Source organism: Trichechus manatus, unplaced genomic scaffold (assembly GCF_000243295.1).
Source record: "Trichechus manatus latirostris isolate Lorelei unplaced genomic scaffold, TriManLat1.0 scaffold00008, whole genome shotgun sequence".
Lineage (NCBI taxonomy): Eukaryota > Metazoa > Chordata > Mammalia > Sirenia > Trichechidae > Trichechus > Trichechus manatus.
Genome location: NW_004443944.1, coordinates 15,409,260 through 15,434,639, shown reverse-complemented (window position 1 = coordinate 15,434,639; position 25,380 = coordinate 15,409,260). Strand labels below are relative to the sequence as shown.

General features: G+C 44.3%; 1 protein-coding gene across 1 annotated transcript in view; it reads left to right on the top strand.

The window, feature by feature from the left end:
• The first annotated feature begins 10,167 nt into the window (after window positions 1-10,167).
• ARFGEF2 (ADP ribosylation factor guanine nucleotide exchange factor 2) overlaps window positions 10,168-25,380 on the top strand; it is a 90,311-nt gene continuing 75,098 nt past the window's right edge. Inside the window, exon 1 of the mRNA XM_004370266.3 lies at window positions 10,168-10,439. Coding sequence (XP_004370323.1) covers window positions 10,319-10,439 — 121 coding nt within the window. The 5' untranslated portion in view covers window positions 10,168-10,318. The remainder of the gene's footprint in view (window positions 10,440-25,380) is intronic.

Here is a 25,380-nt window from a genome sequence, read left to right as displayed (position 1 = left end):
CTTCCTTCCTCACTCACTTCTTCATCTCCTTCATTCTTTTTCTTCAGTGTCACTTTTCTTGATGCTTTCCTTGCCATCCTGCTTAAATCTCCCTCCAAATGTGTGGAGCAGAATTTCAAATTCCCATGAAATCCAGACTTTCTGGAGCCACTGAGGCTGGATGAACCCCCAAAACTTTTGCTCTGAGATAATCTTTAAACCTTAAACCAAAAATATCTCCTAAAGTCTTTAAACCAAACAGTAGTTTAGCTTAATTAGTAAAGATGTCTGCCTTGAGCACTGTGCTCCTTTAAAGAACTGTCTACATGGGATCAGACTGATAACAGCAATTGGAAAGTTTAGATAAGAAGCTTAGGAGGAGTGAGTTTATGTAAATAGGGAGGAACAGTTCAGAAAAGAAGGGTGAGAATGGTTGCACAACTTAAAGAATGTAATCAGTGTCACTGAATTGTACACGTAGAAATTGTTGAATTAGTGTATGATCTGCTGTGTATGTTCTCAACAACAAAAAATAATCAAATAAATTATTAAAAATTATCACCTCCCCAATACTTCCTATCCCATTTCCTGCTTAATTTTTCTCTACAGCACTGTTCACCATCTAACATGCTATAGATTGTATTTATTGTCTTGTTCGTTGTCTGTCTGCCTGCACTAGAACGTAAGGAAGAGACAGGATTTGCTCACTACTGTGGTCCCAGCACTCAAACAGTACCTGACACATATCTGTTGACTGAATTACAGGCAGAACTCTCAACCCAAAGTGGTTTAAGCCAAAAAGGGACCTTGTTGGCTAATAGAACTGAAAAAGTGTGGGGCTGGGATAGCTTCAGGCATAGTTTGATCCAGGAGCTCAAACAATATCATTTGGACTCCTTATCTCCATCTCTTGACTCTTATTTTCTTCATTTAACTTCACTCACAGGCAGGTCCTACTTGATAGCCCTTAGTGGCTCCAGGCTAATTCTCCAAGCATAACAACCATAACAACATCAAAAGACTTCTCCTCCTTCCCATTGTTCCTACTGGGTTTGAGTCTCTTTAGACTATCTTGGGTCAGGTGCCCATTCCCAATTACTGTGGCCAAGAATGCAAAGCTCTGAAAGGTTAAAAGGCAAGGCGGAAGCCAGATGAGTGTGAACTTTCTAAAGGCTTTCCTGAAAGCCCCACCCAGCAACTCTGCCTCTAGCTCATTGGCCAGAATGGGATCACATGGTCATTCCCAGCCTCAGGGGCTTCTGGGAAGGTAAACGCTTTAGCTTCCTGCCACTAAAGAGAAAAAGGCAAAGGAAAAGGAGACCATGAAAAGTTTTTGGATAATCAGTTCAAGTATTTGCTACCATCCACACCATCCTTAAAGAATAGGGAAAAAGGAGATGAAGGCAAAGATGGATATCCCATTGCTATCAAGTCGATTTGGACTCATAGCGACCCTACAGGACAGAGTAGAACTGCCCCATAGGGTTTCCAAGGCTGTGACCTTTACGGGAGCAGACTGCCACATCTTTTCTCCCATGAAGCCAATGGTGGGTTTGAACTGCTGACCTTTCGGTTAGCAGCTGAGCACTTAACCACTGTGCCACCAGGGCTCCGCTAAAGATGGACTTGCCTAAGGCAAACTGCCTTTTCACAATTTTGCCCAAGTCTGTTTCAGTTTAACTATTCACCAAGTGATTATTACCCTACAGAATTTCTCAACCGTGGCACTATTGGAGCCCTGGTGATGCAGTGATTAAGAGCTCGGCTGCTAACCAAAAGGTCGGCAGTTCGAATCCACCAGCTGCTCCTTGGAAACCCTACGGGGCCATTCTACTCTGTCCTATAGAGTTGCTATGAGCTGTAATTGAGTCTCTGGCAACGGGTTTGGTTTTTTTGTTTGCTTGTTTTGGCGCTATTGACATTTGGGCCAGGTCATTCTTTATAGTGGAAGCTGTCCTGTGCATCGCAGGATGTTTAGCAGCACCCCTGGCCTGTACCTACTAGATGCTAGTAGCACACGCCCCCTTTCCCCATCAGGACAACCATAAATGTCTCCAGACTTTGCCAGATGTTGCCTGGTGGGCAAAATCGTCCCCAGTTGCGAACTACTGCCCTACTAGAATATTAACTTCGTGAGAACAGAGCTTTTTGTTGCTCTTCTTGGGGACAACGATTCCCATCCTTTTAGATTTCTCGGGCCAGTAAAAATTCTTAAAAACAATATAAGACGGTCTACTTTTTATATTGCTGAGTAATAACTTGAAGATAAATCAAATATTTTCACCTTTTCTTCACAAAGAAAGAACACTTAAACCACTACCAAACTATGGTAGTATGGTAGTTTTAGTCCTTCCTTTTTGGAGGGGAATTAAAATATCAAAATAAATAGCAGTTATTTAAATTTAATTTTATGAAAGTTTTACTACATTGCCGTTTTCCCCAAAGTACCATTAGCTGGTGTTTAAAAAAAAAAACCCTCCTCACAGTCTTGCCAAGGCCTTGTGTGTGTGTGTGTGTGTGTGTATAGTGGGGGACGTTGGGTACCCCAGCACTAGGGAACTCTGGGATGCCTAAAAAGTGTTTCCTGCCCTGAGGGGTTTCAGGCTAGGAAAAGAATAAAAACCCAGGATAACTGCTATAATTGAGGCACACGCAATGAGAAATCCTGGAGACAGAAATTAGTTCTGACTGCAGGAACCTGGGAAAACCAGGTGGGGAGCAGAGATCTGAGCAGGCTGAGATGAGTTCTGTGAGCCCACAAGTCTGGGAGATAATTTTTACCAGACCAGAGAGAATCTGCAATTCCTAGAGCCTTGGTACCTTTAGGAACACAAGGATTCTATTGCCAAATAATCTCTTCCAGTTGGGACATTAATGAAAACAGTGGGACGGCTGAGTCCCCTCCCCTCCTGGGCCCCAGGGGCTCACGAAACCAACACCTTTGATGAGAACCGGCTGGAGAACTGGCCCTAAAGTATCCGCCATTAGAGCAGGTTTGGGAGCAAAGCAATAGCCCCCAGAAGGACAGGAAACTTATGGGGTCATGGAGTCCCCACGAAGGAAGGAAAAGAAGATGTGCCCAGGGCAGCAGACAGCAGAGGGCTGGGGTCTGTGAGGCTCTGAGACCCTGCCTCCTTCCCCTGACCCAGCTCCTAAATCCCTTGAAAAATGCTGGTGGCGAGGTTGAGTAGAATTGGGGGGTAGCACTGGAGGCTGAAATCATTATGAGAAAGAATAATCTTCTGTGCTTTCCAGTCTGATAGCTGGAGGAACAAGTTCCCACTGCCAAAAGCACAGAAATGAGGGGAAGAGAGAATAGAGGTCATTGGGATGGGGGGAGGGGGGAGGAAAAATTAGTAAAAGTGTATCAGAATCAAATTTTGCTAATTTTGGCTTACAGCTGGCAATATAAAATAAGTAAGAAAAAGTCTCCCCCAGACTTTGTGAAAAGGCTACAGGCTGCATGGAAAATTGTACTGAAGGAAATTTTTTTCTCATTAGTGCTGAAGGATAAAATAATAAGCTGGTACCAAACCCTTTCTCACACATGACAAGCTATCAGATTTTATTCTGGTGCCAGGGTAGCTCATGAGAATGATTCTGAGGCAAGCTAATTAAGCCAAAACCTACCCCCCACCCCGCCCCGCTTTTTTTTTTAAGAGAGAAGTAAAACAGGACCAGGTGGTGAGGCTATCCAAACTGCCTGTACATTGTCGCCATCTGGTGACCGAGATATTAATTGCATTAAAGTTGAGGAAGGAAATGGGGTAGTGGGGGCAATGTTTTCCCTTCCTTTTTATGAAAAAAGAAAGGTCAGATATGCTAAGAAGTTTTAGAGGGGAATGCCCATTGGAAAGCATGGTCTTGGAGCTGGTGACAATAGCATCTTTCTCCCTCTGAAGCCAGCTTTTCCTGTGTTCTTTGGTATATGGCACCACCACCGCCCTTTTGGTTGTCCTAGACCCCCATTCTTCCTCATCCTCACATTCAGCCAGTCTGGAGGCCTTTTGGTTTAACCTTCTAAATTTGTCTTGATCCTAACTCCTTTCTACCACCTCATAGTCCTGGCCCAAGTCCCGTTCTGGCTAGAAAATTCCAGAAGCTTCCTTAGGGGTCATCCTGCTTTAAGAAGTTTCTCTCTTAGGCCCATTTTACCAGGGTGATCTTTCCTTTTATCTTCAGATTATTTTCAATTAAACAATGTTTCTGGTTACTGTTGCTGCATAACAAATCAGCCCCAAACTTAATGGCTTAAAACAACAATAATCATTACCTCTCATAGTTTCTGTGGGTCAGGAATTTAGAAAGGGCTTGGTTGAGCAGGTCTGGCTTGAGATTTGGATGGTTTGAGTCGGACGGTGATTGGCACTGAAACAGTGGGGACTGGAGTAGCTGGGCATGGCTGGGCATCTCCTCTCTCCGTAAGTCTCTCCATGTGGGTTACTTTGGGCTTCCTCTCAACATGGCAGACTCAGGGCAGTTAGACTAGTTACCACTAATACCTGATGAAAAATTTGAAGTATGATGCAAACAAGGCTTTAACCATTCCCCACATTCACTTATGTGTTTACTGTCTGTTTCCCCACACTAGAATTTAGCTCTATGAGGGTAAGAATTTGGGGTATTTTGTTCACTACTGTGTCCCTGTGCCTACAACAAAGCTCAAGAACTATATGCTGACCTTCGTGGTTAATTTTTTTTTTGTGTCAGCTTGGCTAGGTTATGGTCCCCAGTGGTTTGATCAAACACTAGTCTAGTTGCTGTTTACATATGATTAAATCAGTTAGCCTTGGGTAGAGCAGATTACCTTCCATAATGGAATCTAACGTAATGTAATTATCTCATATGGGCTCAAACATAGCAATGATTGTGAGGATAGTGCAGGACCGGGCAATGTTTCATTCTGTTTTACATAAGGTTGCCATGAGTCAGAGCCAATTCAATGGCAATTCACAACAACAACGACTTTACATGTAGTATAATGTAATCACTTTCCATAATGTAGTATAATGTAATCACTTTCCCTAATGTAATCAATCAATCAGTCAGTTCAGGTCACATCAGTGTAGGGTGGCTCCTAAACCTAATCACTTTGGAGTTATAAAAGGACCAGAATAGACACACATACACACAGGCAGAAGACAGATGACATGTGAGGATTGTCTATAAGCAAAGGAATGCTAAGGATCACCAGCAAATGCCAGAAACTAGAAATGAGGTCCACAGAAAGAATCAACATGGCTGAGACCTGATTTGGACTTCTAGCCTCTAGAAAGGTGAGAAAATCTATTTCTGTTTTTTAAAGTCAATCACTTGTGGCATTTCCGTTAGGGAAGCACTAAGTAACTAAGACATTGATGGAATAGAAGGACATACCCACCCCTGGCATTTCTGCTTGTTTAGGGCAAAGAATCCTTCAACATCTAGCTCACATCCCTCCTCTGTGGCTTTCTAATCTCCTAAAGTCTATTTATTTGCCTATTCAATTAAAAGTTATTTAGTTCTATACTAAGTTGTGACAACTTAAAATACAGTGTAGTGTTGTGATTACAAGCTTAGCCTCAAGAGCCAGATGGCCCAGATTCAAATCCCAACTCTCATGTGAACTAGTTGTATGACCTTGGACAAGAAACCTTGCTAAGACTCAGTTTTCTCTTCTGTAAAATGGGCATAATAGTAGTACCTACCTCCTAGGGTTGTTGTGAGAATTAAATGAGTTAACCTAAGCAAAGCTCTTGGAACAGCCCCTAGCCTGTAGGAAGCACCATGTAAATGTTAGTCATTATCAACTCTCATTTCTGCATTGTAGATTATTGTAGAGTTATTTATCCACTGTATTTTCTCTTTTAAAAGTAATTTTGCTGAAATATAATTCACATACCATACAATTCACCCATTTAAAGTGTACAATGCAATGACTTTTAGTTTGCTGACTAATTTTAGAACATTCACCACCCCAAAAAGATACCCTGTAGCCATTCGCAGACACTAATGGGAAGAGAGCCTGATAACCTCTAATATACTTTATCTGTGGATTTGCCTATATTCATTGTATTTTATTTCTTGTATTGTTTCATTCTCTACTGTGTCTTATTTTCGACCCTTTAGTTCCCCCCTCCCAACGATAATAAACCATAAGATCCTGGGGGTTCAGCCTTCTCCTCTTTTGTATGCCCTCCTGAGCCTCAAAGAGTGCTCTACCCAATGGGTACCTGTTGATAAAGTAATAAAGTGGTCCTTTGAGTGAGAACAAACAAAGAGTACCTACTATGTGCCAGGTAATATTCTAGGTACTTTATATATACTGACTCATATTATTCTCACAAAAAATCCATGAGGTGGGTACTTTTATGATCCCCATTTACTGATGAGGAAACTGTAGGGTCTATTTCCTCTTTTGTGAAGGAAGGCCAGTGGTCAGCAGTCCAGGGCTTGTATGGTGCCCACAGTCTTCAGGGAGCCAGGATCCTGTGTCTTGGTGCTTTGGCCACACTTCCCACATTGCCTCATGGTACATGATGGCTGCTTTAGCTCCAGCCAGTGTGTCCACATTCTGGTCAGAAGGGAGGACAAGAGGATGAAGAAGGACATATTCTCTCCCTGTTACGGAGACCTCCACTTAATGCCTCTGTTACATGTCATGGCTAGAACTTAATCATCAGACCACACTTAGGTGCAAGAAAGGTGGGGATGGGTTGTCTTTAGCTGAACAGTTAGGTACCAAACTAACAATCAAGGTTGTGTTGCTAAAGGGGAAGAAAAGAATGACTGTAGGGGTAGGCTGCTAGAAATCTCTATCTTGGTCTGTTTCTGCTGCGCTCAACCAAGAACCTTGCATGGAAGAGCTGGGTCAGGCTAGCAATCTGTGGCCACAAGACAGTGAGGGACCCTAACAATTCTAATTTCCTTTTTCAAACTTTTTTCCTCTCTATTTTTGTTAAATGCCTACTGACTATACAGCTTAATACAACTAGCATTGTTAAACACAGTGTTCAAACACTGTCCCTAAAAAATTTGTTGCATGCTTTCCAGGGTGTTAAACACACTATTTTACAGACATAGCACTGTAGAGCTTAATACTGACCCTTGACTCCCTCATCTTTCCCCTCCATGTTCTGTTCAGGAAGGAAGTCCTACAGTCTCAACCCACTTTTTGTCCAATCCATGTCTTTATCATGCTATTCTTTCTACCTGGAATGGCCTTCCTTCTCCTTCTGGCTTACTTAAAGTGGTTTGACTTCCCAGTTTAAAGGGTATCCCAGAGTGACAGTCTTGGGGGTTCCTCTAGTTTCTACTGGTCCAGTAAGTCTGGCCTTTTTTAAGAATTTGAGTTTTGTTCTACATTTTTCTCCCATTATACCCAGGACCATCAGTTGTGTCCCTGGTCAGAATGGTTGGTAGTGCAGGTACATGATTTACTTGCATCATTTCACTTGATTTTCGTAAGTTACAATTAAGATTACCCACTTTACAGATCAGGAAATTGAAGTTCAAGGTGATAGAATCACTTGTCCAAGGTTATACTGAATGGTAGCTTTGAGGCTTGGCCTCTGATTTCAAAGCTGAAGCTCCTTGTGCCAACCCAGTTTTGGAAACTGTATTAGTGTTCTAATGCTTCTGTAACAAATTACCACAAACTTAGTAGCTTATTAAGAAGTCCTGGTGGCACAGTGGTTAAGTGCCACTGTTAGCACTTGGCAGCTAACCAAAAAAGGTCGGCGGTTTGAAACCACCAGCCACTCTGTGGGAGAAAGATGTGGCAGGCTACTTCCGAGAAGATTACAGCCTTGGAAACCCTATAGGGCAGTTCTACTCTGTCCTGTAGGGATGCTACAAGTCTGAAATGACTGAACGGCAATGGGTTAGTGGCTTAAAGCAACACAAATTCATTCTCTTAGAATTTTGTAAATCAGAAGTCCAAAGTGGGTCAATAGGGCTTTGTTCCTTCTGGAGGCTCTAAGGGAGAATCCGTTTCTACACCTTTCCAGCTTCTAGAAGCCACCACCCCATTCCTTGGCTTATGGCCCCACGTCCCTCTGACCTCTGCTTCCGTCATCATATCCCATCCTCCATCTCTGACGCTTCGGGGTCCCTCTTATAAGGTCCTTTGTGATTATGCTTGGCCCACCTGGTAATCCAGAATAATTTCCCCATATCAAGATCCTTCACTTACTCATATCTGCAAAGTTTCTTTTGCCAGGTAAGGTAACAGGTTCTAGGGATTAGGACATGGACATCTTTGGGGAGTCATTATTGTGCCTACCACAGAAATATAGAAGGTGCCCCCCAAATAACTTGCTGAGTGAAAGATTAAATCCTGTGGACCCAAATCCAGCTTCCTCCATTTATTCATTCACTCCATAAGTAGCTGGTGAGCACCTACTGTGTACTCTGGTCATACAGCTGTGAGCTCATGGAATTCACATTCTACCTGGGGAAGACAAGATGGTAAGTGAGCAAACACATTCTATAGGCCAAAGCAAGTCATAAGGGTAGTACAGACTCAAGGGGGTGGAGAAATAGACTCCACCTCCTGATGAAAGGAGCTGCAAAGTCACATTGCTGCAAAGCAATGGAATTTATGGAATTTATGGCCATAGGAAACATTCTACCGGGCTCTGGGGATACAGCCAGCCTTTCCCTGGCCTAGGCTCTAGTAGACCACAAATAAGTCAACAAGTTAAAAAAGAAAAATCAGAAAAATGCTATAAAAATCATCAGATAGGGAGAGGGGGGCTACTTCTGCTGCGTGGTCAGGGAGGGCCTTCCTGAGAAGATACTTGAGCTGAGACCTGAGCATTTGAGCTCACCCGCATGAAAGGTTTCTGAGGGTTGCAAGAAGCGGCCTTGTCCTTGCATGAGCCCCAGCAGCCACATGGTTCCTCCTGGGGAAGGCGGGTGGTGTGTGAAGAAGGGGTCCAGGGGACATCACTAATGGTTGTTGAGGTATCAGTGGCAGGTGCCATCGAGCCAGATGACCTGTCTTCTTGTCCCTACTTGCAGGCTGTGTGACACTGGTGAGCTCCCTTTCTTCCTCTGTCAAACACAGGAAACTCTCCTGGGCTGCTCAAAGCATTATGAGGGACCAGAGGTTTATGAAAATAGACCAGATAAACTCCAGAGGAGGTGGGCTTGTGGCGAGACCTTCCTGGCAGCCCCAGGCACAGACATGGCACCCAATAAACAGAAGTGAGCTGGATGCCAGGAGTTGGCTCTGCTGTGGTCACAGGATGGTTGTACGCACACTGTGTGTTTTGTGGATGGGCACGGTGAAATCCCGTTCGTGGAAATTGTCCACGAAGACACCTTCTCTCTGTCTGTCTGCCTTCCTTTCACCTCCTATTTCCCTTCATTCCTTGTCTCTCTCCATTTCCAAGCACGCTTTCTTTCCATTCTTTCTCACCTCCTCCCCCTCACACTATCTTTTTCCATTTCCTCCTTCTTCCCTCCATCTTCTCTCCCTTCTCCTCATCTTCTCTTCTTTTTTCCTCTGCTCTGCTCTTCTCCGGAACTCTTCTCTTCCTACCTCCTCCCTCCCCTCAGCCCTTCTCTAACTCCTTCACCTCCTCTCTCCCATCTCCACCTCCTATTTCCCTTCACTTTCTCTTACCTTCAGCCTCAGCTCATCCCTTCCCTCACCCCTCACTTCCTCTTTGCATCTCTTGGCTTCCTCTTTTGTCCTCACCGCCTCCTCCTCTTACTCCCTTATCACCTCTCACTCCACCAATTCTTTCTTCCAATCTTCCCCCTCACCTCCTCGTTCTTCACACCTCCTCCTTTTGCCCCTTATCGTCTCATTCCCTCACCAATTCGTTTTTCCAACCTTCTGTCTTTCTTCCTTTCTCTTTTCTGTCTCACCTCCTCTTTCCCTCATCTCTCACCCCATCATCTCCACGCCCATTCTCCTCATTGTCTTTTTTCCTCACCTCTTCTCACCCCATCACCACCTCTCATCCCTTTCCTCTCTTCTTTTTTCCCTCACGTCCCCTCCTCCCTTCGCCGGTTTCTACTCCTCGCCTTTTCTCCTTCCTCCCTCCGACTTCAGCCCCTCCCCTCTTCGATAATAGGACCCCGCCCCCGCCCCGCCCCCAGCCTCAGGCCCCGCCCCGCCGGGGACACGGGGTCGCCAGACGCGCGGAGGCCTCAGCGGCTCCGCCAGTCACGTGGTCACGTGACGCGTTCCAACATGGCGGCGCCGTGGGGCCGCGGTGTCGCTTCCTGACGGGCGGCTCGGACGGACGCGGCGGGTACCGGCCGGGAAGCCGGGGTTGCAGCCTCGCTCGCCCGCTCGCTCGAGCCGCCCGCCCGCGGGGCTGCCAGCCCCCGCCGGGCCGGTGCCATGCAGGAAAGCCAGACCAAGAGCATGTTCGTGTCCCGGGCCCTGGAGAAGATCTTGGCCGACAAGGAGGTGAAGCGGCCCCAGCACTCCCAGCTGCGCAGGGCCTGCCAGGTGGCGCTCGGTGGGTGAGCTGCCCCGGCCTGGCCCCGCACCGGCTTCCCCACGCCAGCCGTTACCCGACCCGGCCTCAGTCGGCCTCCTTGTTTCCGCTTCCCCACTCCTGGGCCCCTAATCCCACCTTCTCGGCCTCCTCCTCATTTTACCCCCAGGGAAAACTGATGTCCGGGAAGCTCAGGACTGGCCCAAGGTCACGTAGCAAGTTGGGGACTGTCAGGGCTGGCTCTTCAGCCTCCCAGCCCAAGGCTCTTGCCACGACTTCTCGCTGTCTTGTTTCCTGGTTCCTCTCCTCACCACCCCAAGTCTTCAAAAGCAGTAGCCCTTACCCCAAGTTTTCTCTTGATCTGCCTTTGCTGGTTCGGGTTCCCCTAGGTGAGCAGAGTAGGTGGGAAGAGCTGCCCAACTGGTTAGGGGGAACCCCTGAGGCTTGCTTTGTAAGTGCCCGATTGGAGAATGTTTTTCCTTTTATTTGATGATCTCCCATAGCTCTTTTGCTGGAGAAAGACGTGGCAGTCTGCTTCCGTAAAGATTATAGCCTTGGGAATCCTATGGGGCACTTCTCCCCAGTCGTATAGGGTCGCTATGAGTCCGAAATGACTGAGGGCAATGGGTTTGATGTTTTTTTTTTTTTTTTTTTCTGGTTCATAGCTCTTTACCTCAACGAAGAAACGTAGAGAATTATCTTGTACCTCCCAGGCATTGTAGGTTGCAAGAGATCTGCTTATTCTGATTGGTCCACTAAAATGTTGGGTCAGTGAGGGCAAAGATATTTTTTTCACAGCACGCACTTGCAACAGTATCTGCTCAGTAAAACAGCATATGCTCAGTAAATATTTACTGACTTAATGGACCTGCAGATTATAGAAAGAGGGAGAGAACCCTAACTCATAGCTAGTTAAAACTCTCGGTAGTTGATGCCAACATCAGTATCTAATCTTTTAGTTTCATTCGTGGAACAAATAATTATCAGATACCTACTGTGTCCCAGGCAATGTTGTAGGCACTGGGGAACAAGACAGACAAGGTCACTGCCCGTACAGAGCTTGTTGTTGTTAGGTGCTGTCGAGTTGGTTACAACTCACAACAACCCTATGCACAACAGAAGGAAACTCTGCCTGGTCCTGTGCCATCCTCACAGTCTTTGCTATGTTTGAGCCCGTTGTTGCAGCCACTGTGTCAGTCCATCTCGTTGAGGGTTTTCCTCTCTTTTACTGACCCTCTACGAAGTGTGATGTCCTTCAGGGACTGGTCCCTTCTGATAACATGTCCAAAGTATGTGAGACGAAGTCTCGCCGTCCTCACTTCTAAGGAGCATTCTGGCTGTACTTCTTCCAAGAGAGACTTGTTCCTTCTTCTGACAGTCCATGGTATATTCAGTATTCTTCGCCAACACCATAATTCAGAGGCATCCTTTCTTCTTCAGTCTTCCTTACTCATTGTCCAGCTTTCGCATGCACATGAGGTGATTGCAAATACCATGGCTTGGGTCAGGTGAACGTTAGTCCTCGAAGTGACATCTTTGTTTTGTAACGCTTTGTGGAGCTTTGACTCTAATTTTAAAAAAACCAAACCCACTGCTGTCAAGTAGATTCCGACTCATAGCGACCCTATAGGACAGGTAGAACTGCCCCATTAAACTCTAATAAGGGAGACAAAACAAGTAAATAAGAAAATAAGTGAAGTGTTTTTGAATATTAGTAAATACTATTGTGAAAATAAAAGAATGTGGGAAAGAGTGCCTGAGGGCTACTTTAGATTGGGCAGCCAGGAAAGTAATCCTTTCTGAGGAGGTGACATTTGAGCTGAGTACTGAAAGGCAAGAAGTTGCCACCATATGGAGTTTAGGGCAGTGGGATCAATACATTTGGCCAGAGCTGTCTTTCAACTAATTCACCACTGCAGTGCCTTTGTTTGGAATCTTTAAAAGGACCAGTTTTTCTTAACAAATTGATTGAGCAAGTGGAAGTTTTGGTTTTCGTCGCAGATTTTGAGGTTGCCATCACCTTTCCCCCTTCATTTGGTGCAAGGTATAGATAGAGCAAGGGTTCTTGGGACCTAGGAATGAGCTTGTGAAATTTGCACTTCTCAAGGAAGAGATTCCATAACTTTCATCAGATTCTCAGAAGCGTCAAGAACTATTGCTATAGAGACTTTCATTGCCTAGATAATCTGGAAATAGTTGCGTTGTTGTTGTTAGTTGCTCTCCGATCAGTTCTGAGTCATAGTGACCCCATGTGAAATTCAGGATCAGTGGAAGGAGTTTACTGAGATTTAGATTTTTAAAGCTTTTGTATTTAGACAACCAAGGCTAACTGTTGGATATTGTTTTCTAAGAATTCAAGATATGCACTAAAAAGTGGTTTGTTGGTTAGGCAAAAGTCGAGTATTTATAACCACTTTGAAATCTGCCTGGACTGTAGTCTCTCAATATTATTACTTTAAGAGTATTGTGGAAGTTTCAAAATAGTTGGCAGAAATGTTTTCGTTCCCCCTTCAGAAAACTTCTTAACATAAAATCTCTACCAAATTGTATGTCACATTGTTGGAACCTTCTTTTAAAATTGTCATATGGGTCGTAAAGGGCCATAATTTTGAGAGTTTATTAGATAGACTTTGATCAGAAGTTCATATCTTTCCACCTGAAGAGGAATGCACGTTCAGTGTGTTAGTAGCGAATTGTAAGAAATGGCCTGTTAGCTGCCGTCCAGTTGGTCCCTGACTCGTGGCAACCCCATACACAACAGAACAGAAAGCTGTCTGGTCCTGCGCCATCCCCATGATCAGTTGGGATTGGACCATTATGATATCCACAGGGTTTTCATTGGCCGGTTTTTGGAAGTAGATTGCCAAGCCTTTCTTCCTAGTCCGTCTTAGGCTGGAAGCTCCGCTGAAACTTGTTCAGCGTCATGGCAACATGCAAGCCTTCAGTGACGGACAAGTGGTGGCTATGCATGAGGTGCATTGGTCAAGAATCTAATCCAGGTCTCCTTCATGGAAGGTGAGAATTCTACCTCTGAACCACCAATGCTCCCAAGAAATGGCCTAGGTAGGAAGTAATTTGATTACAGATTAAGTGAGTAGTAAATTGGCATGGAGGCTCATCATTATCATCAAAATGAGTATTATAAGGGAGCCTATACGTAGTGTTGATTAAAACTGGCCATCTTTTTAAAGAGAGTAATTGTGTGTCATTGCTGTTAAATGGAATGATTGCTTTTACTTACAAACAGTAGAAAACAACAGCGAAGAACACAGAGATCTTTCATTCTGCATTTCAAGGCACAGTCTTGTGTCCATAAGTCCCATTTAAGTAGAGAAGGTTAGAAAAATAGTTGAAACAAGTGTAAGAAGTGTTGCAGTTGGCCAGTATTTTATAGATTACCATGTGTAGATTATCATTAATTTTGATGAACAAACTAAAACCAAACCCATTGCCATCGAGTCGATTCCGACTCATAGAGACCGTACAGGAGAGAGTAGAACTGCCCTATAGGGTTTCCAAGGAGCAGCTGGTAGATTCAAACTGCTGACCTTTTGGTTAGCAGCCAAGCTCTTAACCACTGTGCCACCAGGGCTCCAGTTTTGATAAGAGGAACTGTAGATGATGGCTCAAAGTTGAACCGCGTTTGGATGATAGAGAGCACTTACAGAGCACAGCTTCTGTGGTATGATTCCACTAATTGTAGCATGTTGGGGGAGGGAATCAGGGCTGCCGGGACTGTACAGTATAGGGGTTAGGGGCCTGTGGTCTCCGTGAAAAACTGCCAGGTAGGGTTATTATAAAGACTAAGTTATTTGAAATGTGCAAAGCACTTGGCATGTAGTAGGTGCTCCATAAAGGCTTGCTGCCATTATTATTGCTATCTTAATAACAATGTGATTTTAAGTTGAGACAAACCACAGAAACTATAAATGCTCTGGTTCAGTGTTCTTTACCTCCTTGGATTGCTCATTCGAGAGCAACTTACTGCTCTATTTGGTTTGTAGATGTAATAAATAAGAATGATATTACATGATTAAAAGGCTGCATTTTTTGGAGTGTTCACTTGATAAGCTCAACGAAGACAGGGGTTATCCCTAGTAAAAGCAGTGATGATCAGGCTGGACAGGTTTGGAGGAATTGCACTGATTCATCTGCACTGAATGCCAAATGCGTAGACGAAGACTGCCCAATTCAGAGATGGTGTCCTTCCAGCCTTTATCTGGAGAAAGCCAGGGAGCCTACCAGAGTAATCGTCACCCCCCAGGACTCTGTTGCTCTTTACCTTGTTAATGGAGCTTTGATGTATATTAATCATCTTGAACCTTTCAGTCCTCTGTCGGGGAGCATAATTATATTCTTAAAACCTCTCTTTTATGACTGTCTTACATAAGAACCATTTTCTCCCATGATCTCTCTTTAAATTGTATTTCTGCTCTTAAACTATATGGAGTTTGGAAACTTGGCAAGATAGTCTTCAGTGTTTTTTGGGTGGGGAAAAATTTGTCGACTCTCTGGAAAACTTTAACTGAATTGTTTTAACAATACTTTTCTTATATATTATATGTGATAAGAGATGCACTATCTCATTTAGTAATTTAACATGCACAAAGTGCTGAGGGCTGAGCACTCTATAATTGCCAGCTGTCGTTATTTCTAGTCATTATCAAGAAAATAAAGAATAGTAAACATACCTGTACAGTTTTTCATATGAAATTGAGTGATTTTTTAAAATCACATAACTTAGATAATATCTATGTAATATCTCCTATGTACTAAGCATTTCTACATTTTGGGGACAATACGGTGTGTTTTACATGTGGTTTAGTTCTCGCTTATTATTCCCATTGAGGCCCAGAGAAGTTAAATAAGTTGGCCGGGAAACCCAGCTAGTAAGTGATAGAGTCAGGGTGTGAACACAGGCAGTCTGGCTACAGAGCCCAAGATCTCAACCATTCTTGTTGTTGTTAGGTGCTGTCGAGTCATTTTCGGCTCATAGTGACCCCACCATGTCTTAACCATTACTACCATGCTTTATTGCCTCTCCATATGAAGGCTCTTGTATATAAAATACTTTACGGAGCCCTGGTGGCACGCAGTGGTTAAGTGCTCAGCTGCTACCCAAAAGATCGGTAGTTTGAACTCACCAGCCACTCCATGGGAGAAAGATGTGGCAGTCTGCTTCCATTAAGATTATAGCTTTGAAAACCCTATGGGGCAATTCTACTCTGTCCTATAGGGTCACTGTGAGTTGGAATCAACAGCAACGGGTATGGAGTCTTTAACCGTTATAGTGCAGTGAAGTTTCTGTGCAGTCTGCACTTCAGTAAGTAAAGAGACTACATTTTGTCTAACTGAATTTTGAGATGTATTTGAAAGCCTCTGGTCAAAAGATCACAGCTTTTTTCTGCAGCTTTTACTGCGTATGCCTTTGGTTTACTTGAACCTATGGACACAACAGTCCTACCTGCAAGCAGTCGTGGGGATGGCGCAGGACTGGGCAGCATTTCGTCGTGGGGTTGTCATGCGTCAGGGCCGACTTGACGGTAGCTAACAACAGCAGGGACTAATGGAAGAAATGAAGATGAAGAGCTGGTTTCATTTGAGTTATTAAGTTTTTCTGATTTGTGACATCTCTTTTCATCAGCAGTAAAGTCTCTTATTCTGGAGTTAGGACACATAATTGACGTCTGTGTTTGGGCATAGCCGGCAATGGGATATCAAGGCCCAGAGAGTAACTTGCCCACAGCCACACAGCAGGTGGGGAAACACGGCTACAGCAAATGCTGTATCCTGACATACAGATTATAAAATCCATCCTTAACTTTGCTTCTTGAGCTGTTTAATTTATGAGATTTAGAGACATGTGGGTCATTGGTGATCTTAGCTTGAGCTGTTTTGGTGGCGTGATGAAGGTGAAAGCCAGATTGGAGTGGGTTGAGGCATGAGTGGGAGGTGAGGACACAGACAGTGAGCATAGACAACTCCTTCCCAAAGTTTCGCTGTGATGTGAAGGGGAGGAGGGAGCTATGGATCATGAGAGTGTTTTGTGTTTTCTTAAAGATAGAAGAGACGTTGAACTTGTTTAAATGTCATTGAGTAGAGAGCCAGTTGAGGGAGTGCGTTCGTAAATTTTAGTTGTATACTAATGTGCGTAAAATACTCAGTTTCCGTGTCTATGTAATATATGGTAAATTGCTTTTCCCGCCATATGATATTGTTGTTATTGTTGCTGTTCTTCTGATTTTGATGTGTTCAAAAAATTTCTCACTATTAAAAGAACCTAAGTGAAATTTGAAAAATACCAAAAATATTCCTAAATCGGCATGTTGTTGCTGTTGGTAGGTGCCGTCGCGTTGAATCCCACTCATAGCAACCCCATGTGACAGAGCAGAACTGCCTCATAGGGTTTTCTTGGCTGTAATCTGTACAGGAGCAGATCGCCAGGCTCTTTCTCCCACGGAGCGGCTGGGTGGGTTCGAGCTGCCAACCTTTCAGTTAGCAGCCGAGTGCTTAACCATTGCCTATACTGAATAAAACCTTTAATCTTAGCAACTTATAGTGTTTTGGTTAGGTGTATTCTTTAAGAGTGCTAGAGATCATAAAAGTTCTGAGAAATAACAGGGTTTGAGACTCTGGCCAATTACTTTTTGTTGAAAAGCTTTTGATAATTCTTCAGGAGATCATCTCTCTAGAAGAGTCATCTAAATATTGGATTGTTGTCGGTTAGTAAAATGCGTTTAATTGTTGAATTGGGGGAAGATTCATTGAGAACTGAGCCTGAAACTTTGCTTGTTGATAGTCCTGTGTTCCTGGGTTAATAATTTAGCTTCTTTGAGCCTCAGTTTCCTGAGATGATGAAGGTGATAATGCCTATGTTATGGGATTACTGTCAAGGCTAAGTGAACTAATCTAGTAAAGTAGCGGGCACACCACCTGTATCTGTTGCTGTCGAGCCAATTCCAACTCATAGTGACCCTATAGGACAGAGTAGAACTGCCGCATAGGGTTTCCAAGGTTGTAATCTTTACAGAGAAGCGCTAGTGGCGCAGTGGTTAAGAGCTTGGCTGCTCACCAAAATGTCAGCAGTTTGAATCCACCAGACGCTCCTTGGAAACCTTATGGGACAGTTCTGCACTGTCCTATAGGGTCGCTGTGAGTCGGAATCAACTGGATGGTGACAGGTTTGGTTTTTTGTATTTTTAAATCTTTGCAGAGGCAAACTGCCACATCTTTCTCCCGCAGAACAGCAGCAGCCTGAGCGCTTAACAGCTGGCACAGTACCTGGCCTCTGATTGATAATCTGCGAAAATTCAGAGGCATTGTTGTCACCAGTATTTAAAGGAGAAGGGACTGGATGCTTGCTGTTCTTTGTCTCCCTTGTTAGTTGGTTTATGGACCTTTTTGCAAGTCCCGACACGGGTACAGCTAGAGGGTGGAGGAATTTAGAGCTCTGTCCTGGACTCGTAAGTCTCAGGGAAGACTCTGAAAGCAGTGCTGGGGAAAACAGTAAGGCCATTCTTTATGGAAACGAAAAAACTTGTGAAAATGTGTACTTAATCAGCAAGTACATGGAGTCTTCTGTATAAATAGCTCAGAACAGTGGTGATTCTCACCATTTCACAGGGCTTAGGGGCCCTGCCAGGAAAATACTTCACTTTCTTTCCAACAAGGTTGTCTTAGAAAATAGTCTTACATTTGCTAATTTATTCCTGGGTTCTTCCTGTAAGAAGCTTGTTTTGGTTTACTGTCTTAGTTGTAAATAAGTCTTTTAGCTCAGGTGTTTTCTTAGGTTTAATAGATTGGTGAGAACAGCCTTCTTGTGCTTCTTCTTCTTGTTGTTAGGTGCCATTGAGTCGGTTCTGACTCATAGCTAGGACATAAAATTCTAAAATTTTCCCTTAGTCCTTGGGAGTGGTCAGTTCTTGTTTGTTGTTCTATATAGTGCTTTTGTCCGTTAACTAGAGCAGGCCAACATTCTCTCAGTAGATCTTTATTTGGATGTCAGATTCATTGCCATGATGCAAGGGAACAAAACAAACAAGGACCCTGTTCTGATGGAGTTTGCAATCTAATGGGTGACATGGGCATTATTCAAATGATCATGCCCTCCGGGAAGTACTTTGGAGAGAACCTGGTCCTACAAAGGCATTTAACGAAGGGGTGAGGAAAGACACCCTAAGGAAGTTACTCTTGAGATCTGAATGATTGAATACAAATTACATAGGTTGGAGGGGGAGGGGTTGCAGCAGTGGGAACAGCATGTGCAAAGGTCCTGTGGCAGAGAGGATCATGGCTGTTAAGGAAACTGAAATAGGTCAGTGTGTAGTTGGAGCATGGTGAATGAGTGGGGAGAGTGTTTGGGGATGAAGTGGGAGAGATTGGCCAGGGCCTCAGGTCATGGTGAGCAATTTGATCTTTAGACTAAAAACAGTGGGATGACACTGAAGAGTTTTAAACAAGAAAGAGAGTGGTAGGATGACCAGGTTTGAATTTTGGAAGGATCACTTGGATCCCTGTGTTCAGAACTTCTTGGAGGAAGACCAAAGGGATTGCTGAAGGATTTATGAAGATGCTGCTACCATCATCCAGGTGAGAGATATTGGTGGCCTGGCCTAGAGTGGTGACAGTAGAAATAGAGCAACCTGATTGGATTCCTGACTTGTTTAGATGGTAAAGCTAAAAAAGTCACATGATGGGTTGGGTAGGGGCCCGAGAAAGAGGATTGTTAAGGCTGACCTTAAGATTTCAGACTCACCTAACTGGATGGATGATGGTGCTCTTCTTTAAGATGGGAGTAAGGGAAGAGGACCATATTGAGGGAGGAGCATTGATAATGAGCTGGAATGGGGATATGTTGAGTCTGTGCTGCCTTTGAGCATTTAGTTGGACAAGAAGAGTAGGAGTGGATATATGAGGCTGATGTTCATAAGAGACCTCTGGGTTGGAGATAGTTGTCAGAGTCTGGGTGGGAATTGAAGGTGTAGGTGAGGATGAGATGACCCAGTGAGAGAGTACACAGAAAGGGAGAGGTGGGGGTGGGGAATGCTTTGCCTGGGCTTGAGGAACTCCAGCTTTCCCTGGCTGGGCAGAGGAGGCTGCTTCTGCAAAGGAGGTGGAGCTGCAGTGGGTCAGGAAGCAGAGGTCAGACAGGAGAATGTGCAGTTATGAAACCAGAAGTAGAAGATTCACAGAGGAGAGTGAGGTCAGTAAGGTCAAATGCTACTGGGAAGTTAACCCGTTGCTGTCAAGTGGATTCTGATTCATAGCGACCCCATAAGACAGAGTAGAACTGCCCCATAGGGTTTCTAAGGAGCAGCTGGTGGATTGGAACTGCTGGCCTTTTGATTAGCAGCCAAGCTCGCTATAGCTGTTAACCACTGGGCCACCAGGGCTCCACTGGAAGGTTAAGTCAGATGAAAACTGAAAAAATGCCCATCAGATTTAGAGACTTCTGGGTCATTGGTGACCTTAGCGTGAGCTGTTTTGGTGGTGTGATGAAGGTGAAAGCCAGATTGCAGTGGGTTGAGGCATGAGTGGGAGGTGAGGACACCGATAGCACAGACAACTCTTTCCCAAAGTTTCGCTGTGATGTGAAGGGAGGAGGGAGATGTGAACCACGGGGGTTTTTTGTTTTGTTTTGCTTTTATGTTTTTTAAAGGTAGAAGAGTCTTGAATTTGTTTAAATGTCATTGAGATCGGAGCCAGTTGCGGAAGAAGGAATCAGGAAGGAGAAAGGACTGTTTATTCGTTCAATCACCAAATATTTATTGAGACCTCTTCTGTGCCAGGCACTTTCTAGGTGCTAGGGATTCAGCAGTGAACAGAACAGACAAAAATCTCTGCTGTTGTGGAGCTTATATTCTACTGTGGCAGACAGATATTAAATGAACTGATACATAATATGACAAGGGTGATAAATACTGTGAGGAAAAATAAACCAGAGTAAACTAAAATAAAGTAAGTAAGGAGATATAGTGATAAGGAGGGGTGGGATAGAGAGGTGAAGAGGGAGGCCTCTCTGAAGAAGTGACATTGAGCAAGCAATCTGAAGGAAGTGAAGTGAACCACGCCAATATATTGGGGGAAGGCATTCCAGGCAGCAGGAATAGCAAGTGCAAAGGCTGTGAAACAGGAACTTGTTTGGCATGTTCGAGAACAAGTAGGCCAGTGGGGCATGGTGGTAGAAGGTGAAATCCGAGGGGTGGCAGGGGGCCAGATCACATGGAGGCTTGAAGGCCAAGGTCAAGATTTTAGATTTTGCTCAGAATGACATGGGAAGCCATTGAAGAGTTTTGAGCAAAGAAGTGATGTAATCTGATACGTATTTTAAGGGAATCCCTCTGGCTGCTGTGTAGAGAAAGATGTGGGGTGGGAGGGGAGGGTAAGAGCAGAAGCAGAGAGACCAGTTAAGAGTCTTTTACCTGGTGGTTTGGATTAGGGTGGCGATGGTGGAAGAGGCGAAAAGTGATCAGATTCTAGATATTACCAATAGCATGACATTCCTGAGAAGGCAGGTGGGGATAGGATAGGACAGAGGTGGAAGGATGGGATACCACCTCTGTTATAACAGGAGAGAGCACAGGGTGGGTACAGAAGTAGGTCAGTTTGTAGGTTGCCAACAGGAGATAGTCTCCTTCTAGTGGTTTCTAATTTCTGAGTGAAGTAGGAGGCCGCCACGTTGGTTGTGAGTAAGGAGAAAGGTGATTGATGGCGATGATCAGCAGCGAGAGATGGGTATTTGAGGAAAGTAGAGAAATGTTCAAGAATCCGTGGTGGCGCGGTGGTTAAGTGCTCAGCTGCTAGCCAAAAGGTCGGCGATTTGAACCCACCAGCCACTTTGCAGGGGAAGATGTGGCAATCTAGTTCCGTAAAGATTACAGCCTTGGAAACCCTATGGGGCAATACTACTGTGTCCTATAGGGTCACTGTGAGTTAGAATCAACTTGATGCCAACAGCAACAGGTAGAGAAATGTGCAGTGGTCACTGTGGAGAGTTAAAGAAAATAGGATTAACTGGCCATATTAGGGTTCCATTTGCTGTTGGTGATTTATGACTTTATAGACCTACCAGCTTGTCCTGTTGTCAGAGGTCTGGTTAGGTGGAGACAGGTCAAAAGAGGATAGTAAATATAATCTAAGTTTGGGATTTTGCCAGAAGTTAAGACTAAAGGTCTGAGTCATGCTTATCAAGGTTATTGATTGTCCCTTAGTCGGATGACAGTCCTGCCAATGGGATCCATCTGGACAATGAAGAAAGGAGGACGCTGATATATCGGCTGACAATCAAGGGGTTCATGGGCTGGAGGTTCTGAGAAGTCGAAGAAAGGACCTACTGGTCTTTAAACAGATCACCTGGAAGGAAAGGAGGTTGTGAGCAGAGAACTGGAAGGAGCCGGAAGTGCTACAGTTGCAGATGTGGACAAGATTCAGGGTGTGACCCACCACACCAGGCTGGCTTGGAGTGGGGAAGGAGGTCACTGGAGTGGGAGTAGAAGAACTCGAGGGACAATGTTGGTTTGCATAGGAGCCCTGGTGGCACAGTGGTTAAAGTACTCGGCTGCTAATTGAAAGAGCGGGGGTTCAAACCCAGCAGTTGTTCCTTGGCAGAAAGACATGGCAGTCTGCTTCCATAAAGATTTACAGCCTTGGAAAACCTGTGGGGCTGTTTTACTCTGTCCTATAGGGTCGCTATGAGTCTGAATCAACTTGATGGCAATGGCTTTTTTTGGTTGGTTTGCATGGTAGGGAGGGGTGTGGCAGATCAGATGTTTGAGGAGAGTTGAAAGTCTGAAGGGGTATTGCATAAAGGGATGTGACCTGAGAGGCTCGTAGATGACAGCAACATCCAGGTAGGACTTCCAGGGAAGAAGTGTGGCCTTTCAACTGAACCTCCTCACCACGCTCCAGTTTCCCTCCTTTTCAGTCTGCTCATTTATTGCTGCTAATTGCCCAGATGGCATTCAGGAAAACAGTGTGTTTCAAGATGTGGAGCAATAAAATGGGAGTAGGTGTGTCCCACCAAATGCCCGTCCTCCACCACTGTCCTCCTGTGTCTAATAATTGAGCATTTCAGAGCGGGCTCGGAGCAGATAGCCTGGGTGTGGACCTTGACTTTGCTTCTAGCACTTCCTGGCTGTAACTGTGGGCAGGTGACTTAACCTCACAGTGCTCAAATTCCTTACCTGTATAATGGGCCTATTAAGAATGCTGCCTCCCAGAGTTTTGGTGAGGATTGAACACCTGCCCCTAGCAAGCAATCAGTGAATGTCAGCTGTTATTATTGCTGTTCGTGTTCCGCTCATTTTCTTCCTTCCCTTGCCTTTGCTTGGTTCCACCAAACACTGGAGATTTTTTGGTATTGCTGACTCCTGTTTTAAGATAAGAGCAAGAGAACTGTCATTTATTGACCACCTGCTGTGTGCCAGACACTGCCTTAGTCATTATTCAGACAATACCTCTCATGGGATTTTTGAGAGAATTAACCTGCACGCACATGGGGTCACCAATGAGTTGGAGTCAACTTAACAGCAACTGGTTCTGCTTAAATGCCTAGTTACAGTCTCCAGAGCATATGGGGCTGTTTTTTATCATCCTCATTTTTTAGAGTAGAAACCAAGATTCATGGAGATTTAATTACCCACCTGGCATCATACAGCTAATAGAGATCCATGCCAAGACTTGAATCAAGTTCTGTCTGAATCTCAAACCTCCTCCTTTCCACCACACCAGGCTGTGACATGCTATCTGTGAGACCCCTGCCATACATAGTTCTTCCCTGTTCTTTTTTTCTCCCTTTTCTCAGTGAAAAAAAAGTAATATCCAAATATATCCAGAACCCACCTGTTAGGTCAAACCATATGAAACTGCTATATTCGCTCATTTCTGACCTGCAAAAATGGCACCTTTGTGTGGTTCAGCCTGATGCTTCTCTCCACCTCCTCAGTCTCTACCCTGGTCCAAGCCATCATCATCATTTCCCTGTCAAGAGTGATCTGTCAGAAGTGTAGGTCAGATCATGCCACCCCTCTCCCCCCTTCCTTTTTTTTTTTTTTTTAGGTTTTTCCCATACACAAATTTATACATACATTGTTAAGTGACTCTAATTGCTCTCCCCATACTGTGACAGCACACTCCTCCTTTCCACCCATGATTCCCATGTCCGTTCAACCAGCTCCTACCCCTCTCTGCCTTCCCATCTCACCTCGAGACAGAAGCTGCTCGTTTAGTCTCTCGTATCTACTCGAGATAAGAGGCACACTCCTCACGAATATCACTTTATATCTCATAGTCCAGTCCAATCCCTGTCTGAAGAGTTGGCCTCGGAAATTGTTTTAGTTCTGGGCTGATAGAGAATCCGGAGGTCATGCTCTCCGGGGTTCCTCCAGTCTCAGTCAGACCATTAAGTCGGTCTTCTTACTAGAATTTGAGTTCTGCACCCCACCATTCTCCTGCTCCATCTGGGACTCTCTGTTGTGTTCCCTGTTAGGGCAGTCATTGGTGGTAGCCGGGCACCATCTAGTTCTTCTGGTCTCAAGCTGATGAAGTTTCTGATTTATGCGGCCCTTTCTGTCTCTTGGGCTACTACTTTCCTTGCATCTTTGGTGTTCTTCGTTCTCCTTTACTCCAGGTTGTTGGGACCAATTGATGCATCTTAGATGGCCGCTTGCAGGCGTTTAAGACCCCAGATGCCACTCATCAAAGTAGGATGCAGAACATTTTCTTAATAAGCTTTGTTATGCCAGTTGACCTAGATGTCCCCTGAAAACATGGTTCCCAGACCCCTATCCCTGCTACTCTGTCTCTCAAAGTGTTTGATTGTATTCAGGAAACTTCTTAGCTTTGGTTTAGTCCAGTTGTGCAGACTTCCCCTGTAGTGAGTGCTGTCCTTCCCTTCACCTAAGATAATTCTTATCTACTATCTAGTTAGTAAATAACCCTTGCCCTCCCTCCCTACCCTCAATGAATGTTTTCTTCTGTGTTTAAACCTTTTCTTGAGTTCTTATAAGAGTGGTCTTATACAATATTTGTCCTTCTGTGACTGACTAAATTCACTCAGCATAATGACCTTCAGATTCCTCCATGTTATGTTTCACGGCTTCATCGTTGTTTTTTATTGTTGCATAGTATTCTGTTGTGTGGATATACCATAATTTGTTTATCCATTTGTCCACTGATGGGCTCCTAGGTTGTTTCCATCTTTTTGCTATTGTGAACAGTGCTGCAGTGAACATAGGTGTGCATATATCTATTCGTGTGATGGCTTTTATTTCTCTAGGATATATTCCAAGGAGCAGGATTGCTGGATCCTATGGTACTTCTATTTCTAGCTTTTTAAGGAAGTGCCCAATCGATTTCCAAAGTGGTTGTACCATTTTACATTCCCACCAACAGTGTGTAAGTGTTCCGGTCTCTCCACAACCTCTGAATATTTATTGTTTTGTGTTTTTTGGATTAATGGTAGCCTTGTTGGGATGAGATGATATCTCATTGTAGTTTTGATCTGCATTTCTCTAATGGCTGATGATCGTGAGCGTTTCTTCGTGTGTCTGTTAGCCACCTGAATATCTTCTTTGGTGAAGTGCCTGTTCATATTCTTTGCCCATTTTTTAAGTAGGTTATTTGTCTTTTTGTTGTTGAGGTTTTACAGTATCTTGTAGATTTTAGAGATTAGACGCTGATCGGATTTGTCATAGCCAAAAAAATTTTCCCAGTCTGTAGGTTGTCTTTTTACTCTTTTGGTGAGGACTTTTTATGAGCAGAAGTGTTTGATTTTTAGGTGCTCCCATTTATCTGGTCTGTCTTCTGGTGCTTGTGCATTGTTACTTATGGTTCGTATTGTGTTTGTGCCATGTATTAGGGCTCCTAGCATTGTCCCTTTTTTTTCTTCCATGATCTTTATCGTTTTTGATTTTGTATTTAAGTCTTTGATCCATTTTGAGTTAGTTTTTGTGCATGGTGTGAG